Source organism: Prinia subflava, chromosome 23 (genome assembly GCF_021018805.1).
Source record: "Prinia subflava isolate CZ2003 ecotype Zambia chromosome 23, Cam_Psub_1.2, whole genome shotgun sequence".
NCBI classification, from domain to species: Eukaryota; Metazoa; Chordata; class Aves; order Passeriformes; family Cisticolidae; genus Prinia; species Prinia subflava.
In genome coordinates this window covers 738,558-764,236 of record NC_086269.1, presented here as the reverse complement: position 1 = coordinate 764,236, position 25,679 = coordinate 738,558, and the positions used below count along the sequence as shown (strand labels likewise).

At 59.4% G+C, this 25,679-nt stretch overlaps 1 protein-coding gene across 6 annotated transcripts in view; it reads right to left on the bottom strand.

Moving 5' to 3' along the window:
* Positions 1–135: 135 nt before the first annotated feature.
* Positions 136–25,679, bottom strand: part of LAMB3 (laminin subunit beta 3) — a 38,574-nt gene continuing 13,030 nt past the window's right edge. For 2 of the 6 annotated variants that reach the window (XM_063418263.1, XM_063418261.1), the window contains exons 2-24: positions 22,357–22,458; positions 21,818–21,904; positions 21,078–21,232; positions 13,153–13,267; positions 12,922–12,995; positions 12,108–12,287; positions 11,692–11,755; positions 11,239–11,414; positions 10,816–10,939; positions 10,365–10,553; positions 10,131–10,286; positions 9,380–9,579; positions 8,447–8,558; positions 7,673–8,045; positions 6,942–7,102; positions 6,577–6,785; positions 5,480–5,683; positions 4,357–4,501; positions 3,361–3,568; positions 2,247–2,388; positions 1,630–1,803; positions 1,027–1,180; positions 136–648 (exon numbers count right to left, since the gene is read on the bottom strand). In XM_063418263.1, coding sequence (XP_063274333.1) covers positions 512–648; positions 1,027–1,180; positions 1,630–1,803; positions 2,247–2,388; positions 3,361–3,568; positions 4,357–4,501; positions 5,480–5,683; positions 6,577–6,785; positions 6,942–7,102; positions 7,673–8,045; positions 8,447–8,558; positions 9,380–9,579; positions 10,131–10,286; positions 10,365–10,553; positions 10,816–10,939; positions 11,239–11,414; positions 11,692–11,755; positions 12,108–12,287; positions 12,922–12,995; positions 13,153–13,267; positions 21,078–21,232; positions 21,818–21,866 — 3,501 coding nt within the window. In that variant the 5' untranslated portion in view covers positions 21,867–21,904; positions 22,357–22,458 and the 3' untranslated portion in view covers positions 136–511. Of the gene's footprint in view, positions 649–1,026; positions 1,181–1,629; positions 1,804–2,246; positions 2,389–3,360; positions 3,569–4,356; positions 4,502–5,479; positions 5,684–6,576; positions 6,786–6,941; positions 7,103–7,672; positions 8,046–8,446; positions 8,559–9,379; positions 9,580–10,130; positions 10,287–10,364; positions 10,554–10,815; positions 10,940–11,238; positions 11,415–11,691; positions 11,756–12,107; positions 12,288–12,921; positions 12,996–13,152; positions 13,268–20,655; positions 20,669–21,077; positions 21,233–21,817; positions 21,905–22,356; positions 22,459–22,532; positions 22,675–22,874; positions 23,177–23,337; positions 23,489–25,679 lie in introns of those variants that run through there. The other 4 variants (XM_063418260.1, XM_063418264.1, XM_063418262.1 and 1 more) reach the window with 4 other exon arrangements.

Sequence of the window (25,679 nt, the reverse complement as noted above, 5' to 3'; positions counted from 1 at the left end):
TTGCATAAATATAGGTATGTTATACAGAGGCAGATAAAATTCTCCATTTCTCTGATCTGCTTATTTGAAGGAAGATCTCAGAGGGAAGTACTGAAGCCATGGCATGTTTGAAGAATTAACTGCAGCACAGATAAAAAGCTTTAGAAGACCCCACAGGAGGGCTTTAATTTGAACAGCGAAATTCAGCTCAAAGAGCTTGAATTGGCTAAAATAAAAAAAAATAATTTCCTGGTTTATAAAGCCCTCTGGAAATAACAACCTGGGGATGTGTTTGTTTGCCATGGGAGCCTGATGTCTCTCCCCCTTTTTCCTCCAACCACCGGGCAGCTTCAGCCAGTCCAGCCCACTCCATGGGGTTGCTCCTTCGGTTCAGTGCAGCTACTTTCCAGAGGTATGGAAAATTAACTTGCTAAAAATAGGGATATTGGGCACAGGAGAACTCCAGCTGGCCTGGGATGAATGCAGCAGTCTGTGTGTGCAGAGGCAGCGGTGCCCCGCAGCACGGGGCTGCTCACGAGCAGCTCTCGTAGTAGGCGACTTTCCTCTTGATGGTGTCCCGGATCCTCCCCACCTGCTCCTCCAGCCCCGACAGCCGAGACATCCTGGACACCAGAGCCTCGTTGCCTTCCCGAATTTCTGACTCTAAAGCTGAGGAGAGAGGGCAGGGAAGGGAAGGGTTACATGGCGGGGTTGGGCTGAGCCTCCACCTCACTCCTGCAGGCTCTGATGGGGCAAGAAAACCAACATCCTGCACTCCCTGTGCTCCCCACCCTCCAAACAACCCCCAAAACACCACTCCCACTAGTTTTGAATGCAAACAAAAATGAGAGTGTGGAGGGAAATGGGAGCACAGTGGCACTGCAGGCACGGCTTCCCTTCATGGTGGCACCTGGGAAACTCTCGATTTCCTGGCACAGCACCACCAGCTACAGCCCGGAGTGCATCGTCTCCCTCCTCACTCCCTCCCCTCACACCACAGCAGTCCAAGCTCTTCCCCATGGTGACAAGAGTTTGTGAGAGCCTTACTTTCCATCCTGAGCATGATGCCCATGGTCTCCTGGAAGAGCGCCTGCGCCTCCCGGCCGATGCTCCGCACCCTCCTGCCCTGCTCGCCCAGCTGCAGGCCCTGCCCCAGCCGGCTCTGCAGCTCCGAGTACAGCTCCTTCACCTGGGCAAAGGCCTGGGGAAAAGCAAACAAACGCTGCAGGTAAGATCCAGCAGGCTGTGGAGAAGGGGGAATTCCCAGTGTTGAATCCTCTTCAGATATTAAATGGATACTGCACCAGAGCTTTGTCTCTGGTACCAAACGTGTGACATTTGATGCACTCCAAGACTGACAGACAGCTCCAGAGCTGCTCTGCCTCGGGCAGGACAGGCCAGAAACGAGTTCCCAGCAAAGGGCGTTAGGACTGGGAACGACTCTAGAGAAATCCAGCAGAGGGGTGACACTGTCACTGTGCTGGGACAGAAATCCAGCAGTGGGACGATGCTGTCACTGTGCTGGGACAGAAATCCAGCAGTGGGACGATGCTGTCACTGTGCTGTGGCAGCCGTGGCCCGCACAGCGCAGTCTGCAGAGCCGGGCACAGCCGGCAGTGCTGCCCTGGCAGTGGCACAGCCCCCCCGTACCTGCTGGGCGCTGCGGGCGCGCTGTGCCGCTGTCCCTGCCGTGTCCCGCGTGTCCCCGGCCCGCAGGCGGTTCTGCTCGGTGCCGCGCTGCAGCCGCGACAGCCGCGACAGCCCCGCCAGCCCGGCCGCCACGGCCGCCACGCTGCGCTCAGCCGGCCCCAGGACAGCCTCGATCTGCAGGCACAGGGACGGTCAGAGGGCAGTGACACCAAACCCCTGCAGGGACCAGCCCTGCGGCTGAAGGACACACACGGGGACAGGGACACACACGGGGACAGGGACACACATGGGGACAGGGAGGCACACGGGGACAGGGACACACACGGGGACAGGGACGCACACAGGGATAAGGACTTGGGCTCAATTCTGGGACAGAGATTCAGGTTCAGCTCTGGGACAGGGATTCAGGCTCAGCTCTGGGACAGGGACTCGAACTCAGTTCTGGGACAGGGATTCAGGCTCAGCTCTGGGACAGGGATTCAGGCTCAGCTCTGGGACAGGGACTCAGGCTCGGTTCCGGGACAGGGATTCAGGCTCGGTTCTGGGACAGGGACTCAGGCTCAGTTCTGGGACAGGGACTTGGGCTCAGCTCTGGGAAGCCACCAGCCGTCTCTCACCTCATCCACGCGCTCCTGGATGAAGCGCAGCGAGGAGCCCGAGCCCCTGAGGGCCCCCTGCGCCTCCAGCAGCCCCGTGCTGGCTCGCTGCAGGGTCCCCAGCACCTCTTCCACGCTGCCCTCCACGGCGTTTGCCCGGTTCCTGCAGAAAGGGGGGAAGCAGCCAGGAGTGAGAGTGGATAAGGGCACAGACTGGAAGTTGAGGTCACAGAGGTAAAATCTGGGAGCTTGGGAAGCAAGAGAGGATTGCTGAAGGGAAGGTTGCAACCTCCCACCCCCAAAACCCACAGGTCTGGACTCCAGCAGGTTTCCTTGTGAGAGAAACATCAGTTCCACTTCACAGCCTCAAGCTGAGGAGACAAACTAAGAAGGGGAGAGAAACACCTTCCTTCAAACCAGCCTGAAACGTTTATTTCATGGTGCATGACAAGGTATCAAAGGGAAAGCAGTAACACGGAAGCTGTTCCAATGAACAGTGCTCTGCTCACAGAGGGACTGCTCAGGCTGGGTGACAGCCCTGGAGAAAGCCAGGCTCCCCTGTCTCATCACTTCCAGCAGGTTAAGCAGGTGTCAGACACTGCCAAGGAGTTTACAGATTTATCCTGCTGACCTTCTCGCTGGGGTATTGCTGCAAGTCAACTTGTGACAAAGCAGATGCTCCAAATTGGCAAGGACACCCTGTAATTACTTTTTAAGGGGCCATGGAATAATCCTCCCAACTTTCACCCAGAAAACAAATAGCCCCTTGACTCTCCCCATGCTCTCTTGTGCAATTAGGATGTAGGTCACCAATACCAACTAATACCAGGGCAACGCTGTCATCTCCCAGCACAGGCACTCGAGATAAGAGAGGAGCCTCCACTGCTTTTGATAAAGCCCTTCTTGTCCTGGTATCTGTAACAGGAACTATTCTTGGGAGATTTATTTGCTCTGGGGCCCCGGGGAGGTGTCTGGAGATTGCAAACTCATTCTTTTAGGCTTTGGATGGACACAGAAAATCCTGGCCTCAAAACTTCAGATTGTGTAAGTCAGGACAGCTCGGGCAGAGCAAGATTTGAGCCCAGCTGAGAACCACCAGTTCCACCCCAGTCGAGGGCCTTGAACCCCCACCGACCTGGCCTGCTCTGCCTCCTGCTGCAGCCTCTTGGCCCTGGCGATGTCCTCGGCCGTCTGGGCTAGGATGTCCTGCGGGCACTGCAGCTCCGTGGCCAGCCTCTGGATCTCGGTCATCCTCCTGCGGACTGCGGCCACGTCCGTGGGGAGGCGCAGGGAGAGAACTGACTCACTGATTTCCTGGATAGAGGCAGGATCCGCGTCCTTGTCTGCAGAGCCAGCACACAGACAGCGTCAGGGAAGGTGGGAGTGCAAATGCACAGCATGAGGAGGGCAGACACCCATGCACAGCTCCCACACGTCTCCTCATTCCAGACAACTGCCAGGTTCCCTTCTGAATTAATCTTGAATTCCATGCACTTCTCATTCACACCAGCAAAACTTCCAGGAAACAGCGGAAATGATACCTTGAATTTGGCAATGACAACACCACGGCTGAGCCCAGAGCAGCCAGGCAGCCCCCACTGAGCAGATGAGGGTGTGTTTCAAGACAGCCTTTTTTCATTTCACAAATAAAAGTTAATAAATCAGAAGCAGGCAGAGCCCAAGGGACATTAGCCCAGCGATTAGCTCAGAAATATCTTCACTCATCATTAACACCAGGCAGCACCAAATGACCTGATTTTCTTATTCAGCTAATGCTCATGAGGCTCATTATGTTATTACAATCTGTCTGTGAACAATAACTCATCCCATCAGTTTGTAGGACAACAAGGAATTCTCATCTGATTAACAGCCTGCTCCAGAGAAGGGTCATCTGTCTGTCTGCCTGCCTCAGCGAGCGTGGCCAGAAAACCTCTCTGCATCAGGTCAGTGCTGGCTGCAAACCCCCTCCCCTGGAATGGCCAGGGACCCCCTGGACGTGGCCCTCTGCTCTGGGCTGGTGACAAGGCAGGGATGGGCACAGCTTGGCCTCGCTGACCCTGGAGGCCTTTTCCAAGCTGTGTGAGTCTCTGATCACCCCAAAGTGCACGGAGCAGGCTGCACCCACAGGTACCTGCCAGGAAGGCGCGCAGTCGCTGCAGGAGCTGCCGCAGGCGCCGCACGTCGCCCTGGAGCTGCGTCCTGCTGGTGCCCAGCTGCTCCGCCAGCCGCCGCACGCTGGCCCGGACCTGGCCGGCCGACAGCTCCGTGCTCTGCACCTGCACGGAGAAACACAGACACGGCCCGATGCTGCCTCTGCACCGCTGCTGCAGCCTCTGCACCCCTGCTGCCTCTGCCCCGTTGCTGCTGCCTCTGCCCCGTTGCTGCTGCCTCTGCCCTGTTGCTGCCTCTGCCCCACTGCTGCCTCTGCCCCGCTGCTGCCTCTGCCCCGTTTCTGCTGCCTCTGCCCCGCTGCTGCCTCTGCACCGCTGCTGCCTCTGCCCTGCTGCTGCCTCTGCCCTGCTGCTGCTGCCTCTGCACCGCTGCTGCTGCCTCTGCACTGCTGCTGCCTCTGCCCTGCTGCTGCTGCCTCTGCCCCGCTGCTGCCTCTGCCCCACTGCTGCCTCTGCCCCGCTGCTGCCTCTGCACCGCTGCTGCCTCTGCCCTGCTGCTGCTGCCTCTGCCCCGTTGCTGCCTCTGCCCCGCTGCTGCTGCCTCTGCACTGCTGCTGCCTCTGCCCTGCTGCAGCTCCGGCCGGGCCAGGCACCATGCTGCTCCTGTTATCACCGGGCCACAGCTTTGAAGGACTGTAAATGTTAAGACTGAGGGTTGGATCTGCAAAGGAAGCTCTCAAAGAGGGATGGCACCGTTTAGCTTTTAAAAACACCTTTGAAATGGATTTCGGATTACTTTGAAAGCTCACTTTGTCTTTGCAAGGCACAGAGAGAAGCTGCAAGAGCCCTAACATATGAACTCCCTCTGATTGTATCAAGTGCATCAAACCTGCAGGCTCTGAGAGTTTTCCACATTCCCTTCTGCCACACTGATCCCAACCCAGGATGGGGAGAGGCCTCCCTGTGCTGTGTCCAATGCCACTCATGTGCCTGAGGCAGGACCCACACACACAGGGAGCTCCCACTCCAAAATTCCTGGATTTCTGAAGCTGCCCAAGGGATCAAGCCCCAAAGAGAGCTCGAGGTGGGCATTCCTCACTCTCTGCAGAGGTCCGAGCAGGGGATGGCAGTGCCCACACTCACCAGCTGTGCAGTGTCCTGGAGCCGGGCGCTCAGGCTGCTGAACTCCTTGGCCGCCCGCCCGGCCGCAGCCAGGGCCCCGCCGGCCAGCGGGAAGAGGCCGTGGCAGGGCTGGCCAGCCCCACAGACAGAGCTGTTGTCCCGAGGGCACAGCAGCCCCTGGCAGCGGGCAGGGGTGCACGGCTCCGCTCGGGCCCCTCCGCACACCTGGGCAGGGAGAGAAGAGCTGGAGTCGGGCAGTGCCCGGCTGGACACACCTGGGTGCCCACGGGGAGGCAAACACAGCCCCACAGGCACGGCAGGCCCTGCCAAGGGAGCTGGGAACTGCTGAGCTCACACTGCAGGAGCTGTGTGGGCACGGGAGAGAGCCCAGCGGGCTGGCAGTGACACAGGTGGCACAGCCCAAAGCACTGGAGGTGTGCCACCATCAGAGAAGGGCAGCCAGAGCTGGATGCCCCCACCTGGCAGTGACACCAGGTCAGCACAGCCTCACCAGCCCCAGCTGGAGCAGAAACAGGGGCAAAGCAGGAGCCAAGCCCCAGTGGCTCAGGATGAGTAACAGCACATCTGTGTGGGGCAAACCCCTCTGCAGAACAACCCCTCTCCCTGTTTGCCCCTGGAGAGCAGCAGCAATTTCAACTCTGGCACCTGGCAGGGTTAGCCCAGACTCGCTGCAGCAGGGGCACGTGCACAGCCAGGCCGGGCTGGTGGCTCAGAACGTGCTGGTGCCCCCGGCAGCAGAGAGGGGAGGCTGGTGGTCTCCACAGCAACAGACACCGAAATGGATCTCCATGGCAATAACAAAGCAGCGAAGGAGAAATAAGAGAAACCTCATCCAGAAATTAAGTGAGTCTTGGAGATACAAGAAGTGACAGGAGAGAGCTCCCCGAGGGAAAAGCACACGGCTGGGAGGGGGTGGAGGGCCGTGCTTTGGGACCCGTGATCCCCTCAGCCCTGTGATCCTCTCTGTCTGCACAGAGCCCTGGTCCTGCCATGCCTGAGCAGGGGTGCAGGGCTGCAGGATGAGCTCCTGCTGCTCCTCAGGAGCTTGAGAACCAGACACACCCGCAGGGAAGATAAAAACCCCTTTGCATCTCCACCTGGTTGATGATGGGGGTGAGGTCGGGGGCCGAGGCCAGCTCGCCCCTCAGGGCCAGCAGCTTGGCCGTGTCCCCAGCCAGGTCCCCCTGCAGCCCCGCGGCGCTCCGGCGGCTCTCCCTGGCCTGGGCCAGCAGCCCCGGGGCGCCCGCGGCCAGGCTGCTGGCCCTGCCCGAGCTCTGGTAGGCAGAGCGGATGGTCTGGAAGGCTCCTGTGGGAATGAAGGTGACAAATGGCACAAATGACTCAGAAATGCAGCACAGCCCCCTTGCCCTTCCCACCCACCCGGCCAGGGGAACCCCAGGCAGCCATGCTGAGGTAAAGGAACGACTGCAAATGAGGAGAGGCTGCAGCTGCAGAGCTGTACCTGACAGGTCTGTGCTGCGGCTGCTTTCAAACTGCGTCCTCTTGCTCTGGTACTGGGAGCTGGTGACAACCAAGCTGCTGTTGAGGGCTTCAAGCTCCCTCGAGAGAGAGGCAGTGTCACCCAGGAAATGAAGGTCGGGGTTTATGCCTCGGACCTGCTCCCTGGGACAGAAAAAGAACAAAATGTGAATTACGTAGAGAACAAAGCACCTGCAGAGAGCAGGGCCAAGAGGGCCACCTGTGCTGGGGCACTGCCAGCACCTGGCAAAGGGGCACGGGCACTTCTGAGCCCAGAGATGGCCGAGGACACTCCAGGGCCCCGCGGGTTTGCAGAGAGAGAAGCTGGGCTGCAGCCCCTCCACAGCAGGGCTGTGCCCACGCAGGGAGCAGGAATGCTGGATGTGCCCTGAGAGTGCCACCACACAGCCCAGAGTGTCACCACACGGCCCAGAGTGCCACCATGCAGCCCAGAGTGCCACCACACAGCCCAGAGTGCCACCACGCAGCCCAGAGTGCCACCATGCAGGCTGGCCACGCTCCCCCTGCCTCGGGGACGTGTTGCAGGGGACAGGCACACATGGAAGCGCTGCCCTGCTGCTTCCCTGCCCCCCTGTGAGCGGAGCCAGGCATGGCAGGGACACAAACAGAGCAGAAGCCGTGCAAGCAGCTCCCAGAGGAAGCCCAGCAGCTCCTGGCGGATCAGACACACGCCCCACGGGCAGCCAGCCTCACCTGAGGGCAGCCAGGGCGCTGCCCGCCTGGGCCAGGCCCTGCTGTGGCACAGGAGGGCGGCCGAGGATGCCCCGTGCCTGCTGCAGGTTCCCCAGCGCCTGCGAGAGGCGCGGGCCCAGCCGGGAGCCCCCCGTGCCCGCGGGCAGCAGCGCCGTGGCGTTGGCCAGCCCGGCCTGGCGCCGGCGCAGGCTCTCCACGTGCCCGTCGTAGGTGTGGAAGCAGGGGTGGCACTGCTGGCAGCCGGGGAAGGGCCCGCACAGGCCGCGCTGGCAGCGCCCGCAGCGCGGCCCCGCCACGCCGGCGCGGCACAGGCACCGGCCCGTGGCCCGGTCACAGCCCGCCTCCTCCGTGCCCTGGAAGTCGCAGTCGCACTCTGGGACAGCAGAGGGGGAGGGAGAGAGAAGGTGGTGGTGAATAATTTTGTATCTGTATGAAACTGGCCCCTTAATTAGGGTTAATGAGGTCCCAACCTGAGCTGACATCCCTCCCCTCCCAGCAGCTCCTGCAGTGGCTGGGACAAAGGTGGCACAGGCAGAGGAAGAGCCCCAGCCCCAGGAGCTGGCACAGCCCCTGACCCCACAGGGCCAGCCCAGCGTGGCCCAGGACTCGCCCAAGGCTGCAGGGAGGGCACTGGTGGATACTGGAGATGAACTGGGAGGCTGCTCCAGAGAGGAAATCTCCCTTGCCATGGGAACAGGGATGTCAGGACATGGGCTCCTTTTCCCAGATAACCCCTGGTGTGACACAGAAATGCCGACCAAGCCAAAGCAGTACCTGTGCACCCTCCCTGGGCATCTCTGTAGTGCCTGGGTGGGCACTGCTGCTGCCCCAGGGCCGAGCACGTCTGTCCTGTGAAGCCGTCCCTGCACGGGCACTGTCCTGTGAACTGAGAGGGAGCACGTCAGGGACACCCAGTGCTGCACAGAGCTGCTCCTGACCACCACAACCAGCTCGTGGACATTTCCTCCCCTCAGCCTGTGCCCAGGCCGTGCCCAGGGCACCCGTGCCAGGCTGCAGCTCAGGCACAGGATGCAAACAGGCTCCAAACAGCCCCAGCACCACGAGGACGGTGTTCAGCCTTGTTTCAGAAACAAAGCAATCGCCCACGAGCAGCTGCTTTGCTGTCTCAGGTCTCCTCCCCACGCTGAGCTTGTTTGGAACCTATCTGAGGCTCTTAGAATTTGTCATGGTTTGGGGTTTTTTACATTTAATTTTCCCAGTTCCCTCTTAAGCCTGAAGTGGCACACATGCTTTTCATTGACAAATGAGCATAATTAACTTCCCTCGCCTCTATGAAGATGTCTTATTAGGACTTCCTTGATAAATATCAGGCTTGTTAAAGTGACTTAATCTTGCCTCAATAATTACCACCTTCTTTCATTTTCCTGAATAGTCTGTCGTGGTGTTTTCTAAGAATTAGGAGAAGGAAAATAGGAGTGGGATGCACTGGGGAACACGCGGCCTTTTTGTGAAGGTTCCTGTGGATGGGACAGGACGAAGGAGGTGGCTTTGATGCCCTGACAGGTCCCCAGTGAGGGGACACAGAGCCGTGGCTGTGGCACCCTGGTCTGTGCAGCTCAACCCCCCAAGAGCCCCCCACAGCAGCAACGTGGAGTCAGGAAAGGAAAAAGCAGAGCAAGCCCAGGGAAATGGACGGGAAACGCTGCTGTAGGGAGAGGAGTGACCCCGAGGCTGCCCCGCGGGTACCTGGTTGCAGTGGGGGCTGCGGGAGCCGCGGGGGTGGCAGGCGCAGGGCCGGCAGCCCTGCCCGCTGCCCAGGCCCCAGTGCCCGGCCGCGCACTGCCCGCAGTCGCTGCCCACCACGTTGGGCAGGCAGGAGCAGCTCCCGGTGTCACCGTCACAGGGCACGGTGTCCTGCCGCGTCCCCAGGGCATTGCAGGCGCATCCTGCGACAGGGAAGGGCTGGCTGCGGCGGGAACAGCCTCCCGCAGGAGCCGCAGCCTCCCGGAGGAGCCACAGCCTCCCGCAGGAGCCGCAGCCGCCCCGGGAGGGGCTCTCCCGCTCTCCCTCTCTCCCGCTCTCCCGCTCTCCCTCTCTCCCTCTCTCCCTTCCCACCCGAGCTCAGGAGATCTGCACCTCTCCCTAACAGCCCCCCCAAATGCTGCAGCAGGAATTGGAGCCCCAGGAGCCTCAGCACCCCGCAGCCCAGGGGACACAGCAGTGCCCCACAGCTGCCCTGCTCTCTGCATGGCATCGCCTCCCGAGCCCTGGGGGCACTCAGGATGCAGCTGCACCCCCCAAACCCCCCTGCCCTGTGACTTTTGCTGAACCTACACCTGAAATCACCCCCAGACAGAACAAAGAGCTTTCATAAACATTTACAAATGGGCCCAAGGCTTCAAAACCCCAAACCCAAGCTGGACCCGGGTCCCTTTTGGAGGGGGCAGAGGTGGGGAGGGGGCACCCCGGGGGCAGGGGGTGTCCCAGGGGTACTCACTGCGGCACCCAGCGGGGTTGGCAGCAGCCAGCTGGGCAAAGCCCGGCTTGCAGAGCTGGCAGCGGTCGCCGTGCACGTTGTCCCTGCAGACACAGCGCCCTGTCCCCGGGTCACAGACAGAACCGGGCACGGAGCCATCCGGGTCACACTCACAGGCTGCCAGGGGAAAGAAAGGTCGCAGCTGAGGGGGGCAGGTCCTGGGGAAGGGGCTGGGGGGTTTGGGGTGTCACTCACGCAGACAGGCCTCGGGGTGGCTCAGCTCCCGCCGCAGGTTGCGGAAATAGTTGGGTTTGCAGCGCTCGCAGTTGTTGCCCTCGGTGTTGTGCTGGCAGTTGTCACACACCCCCCCGCTGGCCCCGCCGCTGGCCCGGTACAGCTCGGGGTCAAAGTGGCACGAGGACGAGTGACCATTGCAGTCGCATCCTAAAACATCCCAGAACACGGCTCAGTCAGAGCTGGCACCGTGCAAACCCCTCCGGCAGCAGCAGCATTGGCACTAGAGGGTGCCCAAGGCTCCCGTGTGACACAGTGACACCGCAGGGGCACCAGGGCTGGGCACTGCTGCAGCCACCAGAGGCAAAGGTACCGAGACACCGTGTCACCAGCCAGCCCCACAGAGCCGCAGGGAAGGGGCTCGGAGCCCCGGCTGGGCAGGATTTGGGGTGGGGGGTGGCACTGGCCGTACGCTGGCACTCGTGGGGGTGGCTGTCCTCGGCGGGGGCCCAGGGCCGGGCGTTGAACAGGGCAGCGCAGCGCTCGCAGTGCGGCCCGGCCGTGTTGTGCTGGCACACGCAGTGCCCAGGGACCTGCTGCACAAACGAGGTGTCACCCACCCTGGTGGCAGCACCTCGGGACAGAACCTGACCCTCCCAATGCCTCTCCAGTTCATGCCCATCAAAGAGCCTCCCACAGCCCATTCCTGGGCACCGTGGCCAAGGTGTCCCAAGGAGCACCCTGGGCATGCAGTGGAGCCATCCCAGGGGTGCCCGGGCCCCTGGCAGAGCCATCCCAGCGGTGCCCAGGCCCCTGGCAGAGCCATCCCCGCAGTGCCCAGGCCCCTGGCAGAGCCATCCCAGGGGTGCCCAGGCCCCTGGCAGCCCGAGCTCACCGTGCTGTGCTGGTCCCCCGCAGGGGCGCAGCGCTCGGCGTGGCCGTGGCAGAAGCAGCTCCCCAGCACCTGCAGCTCCGTCACGGCGTAGAATGTGCTGGGCGAGTGGTAGCCCTGGCGGGGGATGTGGGGCAGCTCGGTGAAGTTGATGCGCAGGTTGGTGAAGGGCCCCAGCTCTGGTGGGGACAGGGGACGGGTGTGAGGGGCAGCAGGTGCCCAGCAGGAGCTACTGGTAGTTGGTGGGGAGGGCTTGGAGCAAGGGAGGGAGGAACTGGCACAAAGAGCAGCAGCTGAGCCATCAGCAAAGACCAAACGCTGCTCCTTGACCGCCCGGACGTGCAGCTCAGGGTTCCCCAGGGGCTACCCCAGCTCGGCACTTCCCGTCACTGCAGGGAGAGCCACGAGGAGCCTCATTCCCCTCTCCTCCTCCTCTGGAGGGGGCCCATCACTTACTCTCAAGGGCTTGGCTGTGAGAGGAGCTGATTGTAGACCCCAGGTCTCGGACACTGAATTTCACCTTAGAGGGAAAAAAAAATCAAGTCAAACAGGGAACTCGAGCTGCTCCCTGCTCCTGCTCTGGGCACTGCGTGCTCTGGACTTGCCTCTGCACAACATCACCAAACACAGGGACAGCCTTTAGGGCTGCAGAGGACTTTGCAGGAAGTCCAACACAACCTCACCCATCTCCGAGCAGCAAGAGCTCCCCTGCCAGAGGAGCAGGAACCCTCCAAGGACTGCCCTCAGCAGCGCTGGGTGCCACGGGCCCCACCCCCCACCAGGTGTACGAGACCACCCCGTGTTCCTGCAGCACCCCCACCCCCACCCCAACCCCACACCTGGGGGTCCCCACCATGAGCCCCTGTCCCTACCGTGCCCCCGTGCAGGGGGTGCCCCCGCAGCTCCTGGCACCGCGGGTCCTGCCAGCCCTCGGGGGAGCCGCGGGGCACGCGGGGGAAGGCGGCGGCGCAGTCGGAGGCCAGGTACTGCAGCACCTGCCACGTCCTGCCGGCGTCCACCGAGCGCTCGATCAGCATCGCTGCGGGCGGCGACTGCGGGTGGACAGACACACGGCTGGCACCACGGGACAGGGACAGACACACGGCTGGCACCACAGGGCAGGGACAGACACACGGCTGGCACCACGGGACAGGGACAGACACACGGCTGGCACCTCGGGGTGACACCACAGGGCAGGGACAGACACACGGCTGGCACCACGGGACAGGGACAGACACACGGCTGGCACCACGGGACAGGGACAGACACAGGGCTGGCACCACGGGACAGGGACAGACACACGGCTGGCACCAGAGGGCAGGGACAGACACACGGCTGGCACCTCAGGGTGACACCTCAGGGCAGGGACAGACACGCAGGCTGGCACCACGGGACAGGGACAGACACACGGCTGGCACCTCGGGGTGACACCACAGGGCAGGGACAGACACACAGCTGGCACCACAGGGTGACACCTCAGGGCAGGGACAGACACGCAGGCTGGCACCACAGGGTGACACCTCGGGGTGACAACACAGGACAGGGACAGACACATGGCTGGCACCACAGGGCAAGGACAGACACACGGCTGGCACCTCGGGGTGACACCACAGGGCAGGGACAGACACGCAGGCTGGCACCACAGGGTGGCACCTCGCCAGCAGAGGAGCTCCCACAGACACCAACCCTGAAGTGCAGCACGACGCTGTCCAGCTGGAAGGTCTGCTCCAGGTCCAGCTGCAGGGACACGCGCTCCACACCTGCGGGCACAGAGGGGCACCGTCACAGGGACACAGGGGGGGCATTGGGACAATGACCAGCCAGGCCAGCCATTTCCCTCTCTCCTCGCCATCCACGGAGCTCAGCACCGCTCCCTCTTCCCCTCGGGAGGGTCCTGGCAGCAGTTTGTGCCCTCACCGTTCTGGGACTGCCACCAGCGCGCGCGGCCGGCCGAGGACAGGACGTTCTCCACGCGGTGCCCGCTGTAGCTGTGGGGCAGCCTCGAGTCACACCTGCAGCATTTCATGCTCCACTGCGGAAGAAAGGACAGCAGGAGTGACCATCCTGCATCCATCCCGGAGGGAAAGGCCTCGGGTGAGGAGGAAAGGCGGGGTGGGTTCGTTAAGGACCAAGGAGAGTCAGCACAGCTCATTCAGGGAGAGCTGAGGGACCACGACCAGCGAGACTGGTGACACACAGGCCTCGAGTGCTCCCCTCCACATCTCGTTAAAAACCACAACTCAGGGTTCTGTGGACTAAAAACTGAACCCAAAATGCTTTTGGCTAACACAGATTTTTGGCGAGCCATCATAATTGTGGTTTTTTAAGCAACTCCCCCAGTTTCCACAATGCCAGCTCTTGATAGAAAGCCCTTTGCAGCTTTTCAGGGCTGGTTTGCCCTTTCCACACTGCCGAGGGGCTGTCTGCTGAACAGAAGGGCCTTTCTCTCCTATCCAAGGGCTCTCCCCCAGGAGCAGAGCAGGAGCACACAGTGGGTGAGAAGCCAGGGGGTGGGAAGTCGAGCGGCTCAAAGTTCAGCCCTTCACTTGAGCAAGTGACCCAAGGAGTAAACAGAGATTCAGCACGGGGAACAGGGAATGGGAGAAAACCGTCCCCGGGGAGCAAACAAATCCCCAAAATATCACTGACCAGGCAACGCTGCCTGCAGGCACCGGCAGCCGCCACCGCTGGGCTCCTGAGCCGGCTCGGACGGGGCAGAGCGAGCCCGAGCAAGGGCCGGGGGTGGGACAGGGCTGGGGAGCAGCCCAGGGGAGGGGCAGGCACCGGGAGGACGAGGACCACCAGGAAAGTGGGATGGGGACAGCCAGGTGAGGCCAAGGTGGGGAAGGGCAGGGCCCGGAGGATGGGGAATTAATTAGGAGATGGTGGATTAGGAGATAACTCTGAAGCACTTGGAGTGGAGCAAACGCCAGGGGCTGCAGAGACCACTGGGAGGGGAAAGATGCTGCTCAGGGCATGAAATGATGGGCTCTGCCCTCCAGCCTGGTGAAAACGCGTGATCCAGAGAAGCTGTGGCTGCCCCATCCCTGGCAGTGCCCAAGGCCAGGCTGGACGGGGCTCGGAGCAGCCTGGGACAGTGGGAGGTGTCCCGTGACAGGGCACTGGAACTGCATCATCTCCAACCCAGGGACTCTGAGCTGTCAGAGGGCTGAGGAGCCTCCCAAAGGGGCAGTGGGACACGAAGGTCACACGGACACATCCCAGAGCCTGAGGCACCAGGAGGATCGGGCAGAGTTTGCCAGGGATGGCAGGAGCCAGCCCTGGTGGCCCAGAAAGGTCACCCTGAGTCAGAGAGGGTCTGGCCTGGCAGGGGCACAGCTGGCACAGGGAGGCAGTGAGGTACCCTCTGCAAGGCTGGCAGGCCTGCCGTGGTTTGGGTGACACCAGAGGCACAGTGAGGTACCCTCTGCAAGGCTGCAGGGCTGCCATGGCTTTGGGTGACACCAGAGGCACAATGAGGTACCCTCTGCAAGGCTGGCAGGGCTGCCGTGGCTTGGGTGACACCAGAGGCACGGGCACGCTGGGAGCCCAGCGGGGATCAGCTTTCAGTGACTGAGCAGGGCATGGGGTGACAGTGACAAGCAGCACTTCACAGCCGTGCTGTGTCCGTGCTAAAGCACAGCCCAAAGCTTTAGCACAGCCCCTGCTAAAACCTGCCACAGGATGCTTAAATCAGAGTCAAATCCAACCCAAACCCAAACCAGGGCCCTTCGTAGGGAAGGGACAGGTCTGTGCTCGGGAGGGCAGCAGGGCTGGCAGCCACTGCGCCACAGTGACACCACAATTTCTGGTTTTCCCTATAAAAATTAATTTGTGGTTTACAAAAATTAACCTGTGGTTTCATTCCTAACACAGCCCAGACCTGAGGCTGCTCTGTCCCAGGCCTGGGAACCCTCCCCCAGCTGGGTGCACAGTGAGATCCTCTCTCGTAACCCATCTGTTTCCAGATTTTCCACAATCTTTATGTTCTGTCTATAAATACCCCGGCACAGGAGCTGGCAAACTACAATATTTATAACAATATCACAAAGTAAGCAAACACAGCACTGAAAATATATAATCATGCAATTTCCCTGGCTCTACCAGTGAGAATCACAAATAATTTAATCAGGACTAGGCAGAACTCATTTCAGATAATGGCCACGAGCAGCAAATTGTCAGGGAGCTGCAGGAATTATCCACAGAAATAATCTACTGAACAACTGCCAGTGGTGATTAAACTTCCCACCAGTTCTGACTGTGCTTAGCAAAGGAGAAGGGAAGGTTTTCTGCAAGGGGAAAGGTTAATCTCGGCTAAATTATTCATTAGGAGTGACTGGTGCATAGTTATGAGCTCATTCACAGAGCCAGGGACACCGGTGCTCCCCAGCAGCCACAATGCAGCTGCAGCCCCACTCAAACGTGGTGCTAACTCAAAATGAATCTTCAGCTCTGTGAGACAAACCCTTCCCAGGCAGCCCAGGGCTGTGCTGGGTGTGAAAAACTCCTTTTTTTTTTTCCCCTCAGTTTTTAAATTAAGCCTAGAATTAACTCTGGAAGCCAAATTCATTTCACATCCTCCGAGTGAGTTGTGAAACCCCTGGATTGCGCAACAGCAGGACTTGCTCTTACCAGCTGCGACTATGTGTCTCAAAGTTCCTTGGGACAGAGGGAATTACCAAAAATGACAGCCCAAATCGAGGAGACATTTACCAGCACGTACCAAACTTTTCCATCTCTTTCCCATTTATATCTTTTTTAACCAGGCTCAGTGGGTCCCTGGGAGCTGGGCCAGGAGCACACGAGGGCTGCAGCACTCTGGGATAAATAACAAGGAGGGGTTTGGGGTTTCCTCTATGTGATAAATGAGAAGGGTTTGGGGTCTCCTCTATGTGATAAAGGACAAGGAAGGTTTGGGGTCTCCTCTATGTGATAAATGAGAAGGGTTTGGGGTCTGCTCTGGCTCAGCCAGCCCAGGGCAGCGCTGGCTCTCAGCTCCCCTCTCCTCCCCTCCCTGCCAGGCACAGAACTGGGCTGTGCCTGGGGAGGGCTGGGGGCTGCCAGGGCCATCTCAGGAAGGTAAAAGAGGCTGTGGGTCAGCAAGGAGATCAATTCTCGCCCTCTGTGCCACCAGGCTCCTCCAGAGTCACCAAAGTATGGGTTATGGACATTCTGGGATTAAGGGAAATTCATTCCAGGCTTTTGAAAGATAATTCACAACACAGTTGTGTGAGGGGGAAAACTGCTGTGCTCAGAATAAATCGAGTCATGCCTCAGAAATAAATGGAAGGGGGGAAATGTCCGCAAAGAACAACTTGAAAATGCCCCAGGGTAAGAGCTGAGCAGGTTTGTGCTGCTCTCCTCCTGCCTGACCCTGTGACCCATTCCTGAGCAGCCTCTCTGCCCGTGCAGGGGCAGCAAACCTCACACAGCTCTAACCTGATGGCCCCAAAGTTATTTCAGGAGCTGCTGCTGCCATTTTAACATGGGCAGAGAGCCCTTGAAATAAAAACCTCCTGGCACAGGGGCACAACCCAAAATAAACTGCACTTATTCCTCAGCAGAAGGGGAGGCTGGGCTGTGCCGTGGAACAGGGACCTCTCAGGACCCTCGGGGGTCCCACACTGACCCCGTCTGTGGCAGGGAGCTCCTGGCACTCAGCTCCCACCAGGCAGCTCTTGCACAGCCAGCATTCCATAGGGACAGCAATTACCACTCCAATTTTATCTGGGAATGATCTGGAAAGCAGTGGGAATTTGTACAGAGACAGATTTGGGGTTATTAAACAATGGGGTGTGCAGCAACCGTAAGTTACCTGAGGGAAACAGGCACCTGCCAAGCCAAGCGATGTAATTCCCAATTCCAGCCCATTTTCTGCAGGACAGATCCCTGTTCCACACTGTTATCTGCAGGACACGGCTGTGCCAGGCCCGTGGAGCAGGGCTGGCCGTGCCTGTGAACAAATCCACCCATCTGCCATGGGAAAAGGCAGCAGGAGTCCCCACGGCTCTGTCATTGTGGTTAAACCTCCCAGTGAGCAGCTGATGTTCACTGAACTGCCCTGGCTCCAGTCTGGAGCACAGATCTGTCACAGAATGACAGAGCTGAAAGGAGCCCCAGGATCACTGAGCCCAGTCCCCAGCCCTGCACAGGACACCCCAAAACCCAGCCTGGGCCTGAGATCCTCTCTGCTGTGACATTAATGTCACTTCCTTGCCTGGCTGGTTGGAAATGACACCAAAAAGGAGCTCCGAGGTTTTAGCATAACAGGGAGAGGGCTCTGCCCACAGCTGGGTTTGACCCAGAGTCAGGGGGGCAGAGATGGGGTAAAGCCACGAGCTGGACAAACACCCCAGGGCTGAGCTTTAAGGAAATGGAGTTCCTTTCCCTTGCTTAGAACAGGCACGTGGGTGCTGTTTTCCTCACCCCATCTGTTCTCACATCAGCAAAACTTCATCTCAAATCTGCCAGGATGATCTGACAGGCTGCAAACCCCAGACTGCAGCAGCTTATCCCACACCCCACACGGCTCCTGCTGCAAGGCAGGACGAGGTGTCTCCCAGCAGGTGTCAACCTGCAGCCAAGGGGCCAAAAATGGGATATTGTGAAGGGGGGAGGGAAAAGTAATGGGAAATGGACTTTTTCTTGGGCAGGCAGGGGCACATCCTGCAGCAAAGAGCAGGGCGTGCCGGAATGCCTGAGTGAGATCAGCCCTGAGCAGCAGCCTGTGCATTACCTTCAACCCCTCAGGAACACAAATTATTCAGTGCAAAGCCCTGACCTGACAAAGAAAAGCCCAAACTCGGAGCCACGCTCTGCTCCCGTCCAGCCACAGCTATTTCATGGCTTTGGGGATGTGTGGCTCCTGTGAAAAGCTTGTGGGGCTGGAGCCAAAGCGAGCAGGGAGGCAGAGCTGTCCCTGCTGCAGCTGCCGGGGTGGGCTCGGGCTCCCTGAGGGCTCAGGCAGGTGGCCCAGCAGATGAAGGCAGCAGCCAGCACCAGCAGGGCCCCGGAGCCGTCTGGCACTTCCCTCCCGGCAGACACTGGCCGGTATTTCTGGAAGCAGCTGAGGAGGAGCTGGTGCTGAGGCTGCGGAGATGCTGCAGAGCAGCCCTGCCAGGCAGCTGCCAGCATCCATCAGGAGGGGCCCTGTGCTGTGCCAGGGGCTCACACGGGCTCACGTCTCCCCCCCTGCCTCCCACGGGGCCCAGGCTCCTCTGGAACCCCTGGTTCCTCTGGAACCCCTGGTTCCTCTGGAATCCCTGGTTCCTCTGGAACCCCTGGTTCCTCTGGAATCCCTGGTTCCTCTGGAACCCCTGGTTCCTCTGGAATCCCTGGTTCCTCTGGAATCTCTCCTCTCAACCCCCATGGATGGCTCCAGACACCAGAGCTGGTAAAGGTGACTGCCCACCCTTCACATCCCTCAAGTGCCCACAAAGGTCAGGTGGGAGGAGGCAGAAAATCCCAGGCAAACAACATTTTAAATATCAAAAGATCAATTTTAAATATCCAAATATCAATATCTGCCAGGGCTGGAGGGTGAGGACTCAGTCACACCCCCAGCCTGCTCCAGGAGCACCAGCACAGGGACACAGCCCTGCTCCTGTCCTGCCTCCTCCCCTGTTCTGTGGCTCAGGATCTCACAGGGGTGCTCAGGGTGTCTGTGAGAGGCCCTCTGTGCCTCCCCTTGGCTGGGGGTACCTGTGGGAGCCGCTCCGTGCCCCTCAGAGCTCTGCATACATTTCTATTTACATCTATAACATATATGTGTAGATATATTCCACGGTCACAGGAAGAGAAGGGTTAACTGAGGCTGGATTCACACCTCAGTTCCTCACAGCCGCTCACACCGAGCCTTTCCTCAGCCCCTCCCAGACCCCAAACCTCGCTCCTTTTCCCGTTTAATTCCCGTTTAATTCCCGGTTTCCCTGAGCCGTTCCCAGGCCGGGCCCTGGTCCTGCCTGTCCCCAGCCCCGCCAGGCACTGCCCGCGGCTATAATCGGCAGCGCTGAGCCCTTTTTGGCTTCCACGGGCAGGGATGGGGCAATCAGGAGTGAGAAATACAGAGGTTAGAGGGCTCCGGAGCTGGGCAGACAGCGGAGCAGAGGCTGAGGTTGATGAGTGACCACCAGAGTTGTGAAAGAGGCCCCGGGGCCAGCGGGCAGCGCTGGCAGCCGGGCACGGCGGCAGCGACAGCAACCCCTCGTCCCGTGCCCTCTGCTGAGCTTGCAAAACCACCTCCAGATTTGTACCTATTTGGCAACTGAAAAAGAGCAAGGCTTGCAACCAAAAAAGAGTCCTAGGAGTCTATAAATTAAACGTGCTTGCTTTTTATAGGATGGGAACAGGGAAATCGAGTTCAGTTTTGCCTAAATTAGGGAAGTAGAGAAAGGGAGGGGAAAATTAGGAAATGCTGAACCCGTGGGGATTTCTCCCAAGTTGAGAGTTGTATAATCAAACCTTCATCAGCAATTACAGCTGCTGAAATCAGGGGATTTGCTCTCAGTAACTCTGAATCTCTCATTTCAGTAAAGGAAAGGAGCAAAATGTAAGGAAGTGAAGACCCCATTCCCAGAGCTGGAACTGGAGAATCCAACTCAACATAATGTCAATTGTTCCATTTCCCCTTTAACCCTGGTACTTGTAAGGCAAGGGACGAGGGAGATGGAAACTGTTTAATTTGGGGATTTGTAGCCTGGAGGAGGCCACGGCAGCCCTGCTCCCTGCCTTCCTCATCCCTGATCCTGCACCCAGCTCATTCCTGCTCCAGCTGCAGCACAGCCAGCAGAGTTTCCAGGCTCCATTCAAAGATTACAAATGATCAGAGGATCCCAGTGATGCCCCTTGAAAGAGCTCCCAGGGTCAGCAGAGGAGTAACCAGCCCATTCCAGCTGCTGCTAGGATGAGCAGCTTCATCAAGGTTTCATCCACACCCACTTCCCCAGCACAAGGCCCCCATGGCCCCTTTTCAAATAAAAGTCACTGCCAGAAGTCATTGTTAAATGAAGAGGCACATTAATAAGCAATTTCCCTCATCTACAGGCAGAAATTTGGAAAGAAAAACTAATTAAGCCACGAGAAGCAGTAGGGGTTTGTGTGGTGAGCACAAATCCTGATCCCGGGGAGCAGCAGGAGAGCTCCAGAAAAAGGGAGTGGAGGAAATGCCTGACTGTGGCTGTCAGCCCAGAAAAGCCCTGAGGGAGGAGAGATGCTGCAGCCAGCCCGGCATCCAGGAGCGTTGGATGCTCACACCCCTCGGGGCCAGGAGCTGCCCCCTCCCTGAGCTCAGAGTGGAAATCTCTCCAGCCCGGCCACAGCACCGCTGGCTCCACAGCAAATCCCTCACAGCCACATCCTGGCCCTCAGCTTGCAAGGGAGTGAAAACCGGGAGAGCTGACTGGAGCTGGGCAGGGGCTGTACCTGTCCGTGGGGTGTGCAGGGGCAGAAGGGGCTGTACCTGTCCGTGGGGTGTGCAGTATTGAGGGGAAGGGGCTGTACCTGTCCGTGGGGTGTGCAGTATTGAGGGGAAGGGGCTGTACCTGTCCGTGGGGTGTGCAGGTATTGAGGGGAAGGGGCTGTACCTGTCCGTGGGGGGTGCAGTATTGAGGGGAAGGGGCTGTACCTGTCCGTGGGGTGTGCAGGGGCTGTACCTGTCCGTGGGGTGTGCAGTATTGAGGGGAAGGGGCTGTACCTGTCCGTGGGGTGTGCAGGGGCTGTACCTGTCCGTGGGGTGTGCAGTATTGAGGGGAAGGGGCTGTACCTGTCCGTGGGGTGTGCAGTATTGAGGGGAAGGGGCTGTACCTGTCCGTGGGGTGTGCAGTATTGAGGGGAAGGGGCTGTACCTGTCCGTGGGGTGTGCAGTACGTCTCGGGCTTGCTGAGGCCGCAGGTGGAGGAGGCTCTCAGGTGAGGGGCTCGTCCCAGCAGCAGGTCCCCGGGGGGAGGGTAGCAGGCGCCCTGGGAACAGGCTCCCTGCGCTCCCGGGAGCCGCGGGGCAGCTGAAACAGCAGGAAAGGGATCAGGGCTGTGCCAGGGAGGCACAGACACCGAGCAGCCCCTCAGGACAGCCGTGGGCTGCAGTGTCAGGAGGCACAGACACCGAGCAGCCCCTCAGGACAGCCGTGGGCTGCACCAAACCATCCACGAGCCAGGCTTGGGACGGCCTCCCCAGCACAGGCACCAGCAGAGAGAAGGGAGTTTGCCCTGAAGTACCTTTATATTTTAATAATAGTGCTTTGTACTAAGAGTTACTTCCAAAACACTTCCCTGCCTCGGCCCCAGGTCTTGGGCTGCAGGGATGCTCTGAGCCTTGCCCATCAAACTGACCAGCCCTGGTGATGTCCCCTGTCCCCAGAGCCAGCCCAGGCTGGTGTCCCCTGTCCCCAGAGCCAGCCCAGGTTGGTGTCCCCTGTCCCCAGAGCTAGCCCTGCAGCTCAGGACAGAGAGCAGCAGCCTCCTGCCAACCCCCAGTCCTGCAATCAGAGCCAGGCTCGCTGCTGCTGCAGATTCAAAGCTGCCATCTGCTTTGGGGCTATTCAGGCAGGCCGAGCCCTGCTCCTTCGGGACCCCGGTGTGAGCCTTACCCAGCAGCACAAGCACTGCCCACGGCCACAGCTGCCAGCGAGGCTCCATTCGGCCACGGACACAGCTGGGAAGAGTTTGCAGCGAGCCTGAAAAGAACAGAAAACGGCAGTTCAAAAGCTCAGTCCAGGTCCTCCTTCCTTCTCACTCTACAGGAGACACTTTTAATTAATCTACACAGAATAACGTGGGGGAAAATCAAGAACAATGAAGAGGAAAATCAGATGTTCTCTAACGCAGTGAGCCCCTGCCCCAGCGCTGCCAGTGCCAGGCGGGAATGCAGGGCTGGAAGGGAAGGGATGGGGAGTGCACACACACCCGTGCAGCCCCCAGCCACCCTCCGTGCCCAGCCCCACCCTCGCCCCGCGCTTCCAGAGCCTGTCCCAGACCCAAACTGGCCCAAAGTCTCATTCCAGGAAAAGGAGAAATCCGGAAAAACCTCCCGTGTGTGTCTCCCGCAGGGAAAGGAGCCCCGTGGGCCAGCCCTGGGAGGAAACGCTGCCAGCACACGCCCGCAGCAAGGAGAAAGCGGAAACCTCACCTGCCCTGTGCCCGCGGTGTCCCCGTGTCCCCCCGGAGCGCAGTGAGCTCCGGCCGCTCCTCGCAGGCTTTTAACACAGCTGCCTCACCTGCCGAGAGGTGCCTGTGGGTGCAGCGGTGATAAAGGAGTGATTCAGGCATCCCCAGACATACACACCCTGTCAGCGCATAACTCACGGCAGCTCCAGACGGGCACCGGGGGGAAGAGCCCGGCTGGGGCTGGCTGGAGCCCCCCGGGGCTGCAGGGGGGCCCGGGGCGGCTGCTGGGAGCCGCTGCTGGGCTCAGCACCGGCGCTGCACCCCCTGCAAATCCCCTGAACTCGCCCACCCTCCCGGGCAGGGTTTGCAGGGTGTGTTCAGCACCAGCTGACGGGGCAGTGCCACTGTCAGCACCTCAGCTCGATCCTTTCAAGCAGCATAGCTTTACTATTATTTTACTATAGCTTTACTATTATTACTATTAAATAATAGCTTTACTGTTATTTTACTGCGGCAGCAAAGTGAGAAACTTTAAATAACCTGTTTGAAATGAGGAGAGTTGAGAGCGCAGCCACCACCGCCCCAGCACTGCTCACACGCTGGATTTCAGCTAAAACAGGTTTTCATCCTCTGAAAAACTTTATCGAGGCTTTTCCATTGACTTCAGTGGAATAACCCCGGAGTCTCCTCCTCTCCCGCACTGCTGAGGGCTCAGCAGGGCCCTCCAGGTGCCTCCAGGTTTCTCTTCCCATTGCTGTTGGTGTCACCCACCTCCCATCCCCACCCTGGGTGACACAGGCACGTCAAGCTGAGGACCAGCAGCTCCCAGCAGGGCTACAGAGCTTTAAAAAAAAGAGAAATTTTGTCCCTCAGGCTACAGTGAGAGAGCCGGGCTGAGGTGGGGCACACCTGGGCGTGCCGGCGCTGCTCGGGCCCAGCAATGCGGTAACGCCGCATTCCTGCTCCGCAGCCCGGCTGGCGGCAGAGGGAAGCGAGAACAAACCTGGGATGTCTCACAGGGAAAGGGAGGGATGAGACGTGCCCCGAGCTGCCCACGCGGCTCCGCACCGGGAGAAGCCCTCGGTGGAACCTCGTGGGTGTGAAGGGCTCCCGCCGACCGCAGGCTTGCCAGAGCACGGTAAAACATCCCCTGCAATTCCAGGCTCTGCAAGCTCAAACAAGAACAAAACCGAGGAAAAGGCTCGTTTAGAGAATATCAACTGCAAACCAATGAACATGGGAAAGGAAAAAATCAGCTGTGAATGGGCGGGTGCTCAGGGCAGGGGCATCCCTGAATGCCCGGGGCCCTGGCGGGAGTCAAAGGCTGGAACAGCCCCAGGCTGCCTTGTCCGGTGTTGTCCTGGCAGCAGGGAGGGAATATGTGACAGATGGAGATGGTAACTGATGGTAAAAACGCACCACAGCAAAGCAAAGGTAAGCACGGCAGCGGTCTGGGATCAGACAGGGGGATGCTCACCGGGCTGGAGCTCCCCTCCAGCTCAGCCTGTGCCAGGCTGTGCCCACTGCCCTCAGAGGGCTGGGCGAGACATTCCCTGGAAAACAAACACCATTAACTCCCGCAGGAAGTCATGCTCTGAGTCACGGGACATCCCTGCCCTGCCGAGGCAGGAGGGGACATGGCTCTGCAGAAATCCTCTTCTCCAGGAGCTCTGCTCTCCACCAGCGGCTGCCTGCCCGTGCCCGGGACAGCCACACGAGCAGGGCAGCCTGAGCCCTGTGCTGCAGGGCCCCTGTGCCAGCCCAGCAGTGCCGGCAGGGCAGCAAGGCTGAAAGCACCTTGGCTGCTCGAGCAGCTGCTCTGCAATGGAAAAACCCAGGCAGAGGGATCAAACAGGCAGAGGGATCATTTGCGTGTGCTGAGCAGGATCTTGGCACAGGGGAGGGCAGGGCCCGAGCTCCCAGCCCCTCCAGCCCCTGACTTCCCAGAGCTGGCATGAAACCTCCCAGCACTGCGCAGGCACAGCCTGGGTCCTGCCAGGTGCCTGCAACCTTCGTGGGAAGAACCAGGAAGGTCACGGGACACGGAGCTGGAGGCACTGAAGCTGCTTGGGAAGAGGAAAACCTGGGAGGGTTTATCAGGGGTAAGAAATTGTGCCTCATGTTGTAACTTTTGGACAACTCTCTCAGTTGCAAAGTTAATTATATCAGTAATAAAAGAGGTTTTCCTCCACCTAATCTTTTCATTTGCCACTTTAATTCAAACCTGACCGGCAAACCACCTCCTTATTCCAGCAGAGATGATTTAAATCGCTGGCTTTGCTAATTACCATGATCACCTTTAAAAGCATTTCAGAAATTCCTGACGAAATTCCAATTCATGTTCTGAAAACCTGCTCTGAAAGCAAATAAAACTTTGAACTGAAATGCCACTGACCTAGTTTAGGTTTAAATTCCAATAACTCTGGGAGAGGGCTCCAAAGTGCAGCACCCTGTGAGCGCAGCCTCCCTCTGCAGTCCCTGCCCAGTGCCAGCTGTGGGCACAGCTGGGACATGTCCCCGTGGAGGGGACAGCTGTGCCCAGCACTGAGCTCAGGACCTGCTCCACAACCACAGCAGAGCACTTGTCCCAAACCCCTTCAACACCACTTGTACAGCAAAGCAAAGACTCAGGACTTGCCCTTAAACTGGGTTTTCCTTTTTCCCCCCAGCTCCTTTCCCACCCCGGGGAGTTCCCTGTGCCCTGGCCCACGCTGGGTGGGCACAGAACCCCCAGGATCCCCCGTGGAGCAGGAGGGGCTGGGCTGCAGAGCCCCCAGGGACACGGTGCAGAGCTGGCAGGGCACAGGCTGGCACTGCGCCCGCTTCCCACCGGGACCTCGATAAAATTATCCTTGCAGGGGAACAGCGTTATTTTTGTCACGTCCCCTTTTTCTAACCGTGAAAATATTCCATTAGGAAAGTGTCCAGCTCCCCCTGGGGGGGTTTGGCTTTTTCCAGGCTGTGGAATGGAGGGGTCTCTGCACCCCTGGTGCCAGCCAGCCTCCCCCTGCAACATCCAGGGCAGAAGGCAAAATTATCGGGACATTTCAGAGCCCCCTTTAAGCCTCAGGTTGTCCCTGTGTGTGGCACGAAGGACAAACTGTTTGCTGCTCCTGGCAGCCAGCTCGGGCCTTCCCCAAATGCTGGAACTGGAACAAGGTTTGAGCTGCCCAGGTAAAACTGAGTCTGGTCCCACTTTGCTGGGCTGAGGGCCGGGCACAGACAAAGTCCAGCAGTGCCCGACCCTTGTCCACTCAGGGACGTGTGGGACATGAGGCACCAGCTCTGCCCTGCTCTCATTCTGCTGCCAGGCCCACCGAGGGGAGGGCTGTGCCCCATTCCAGG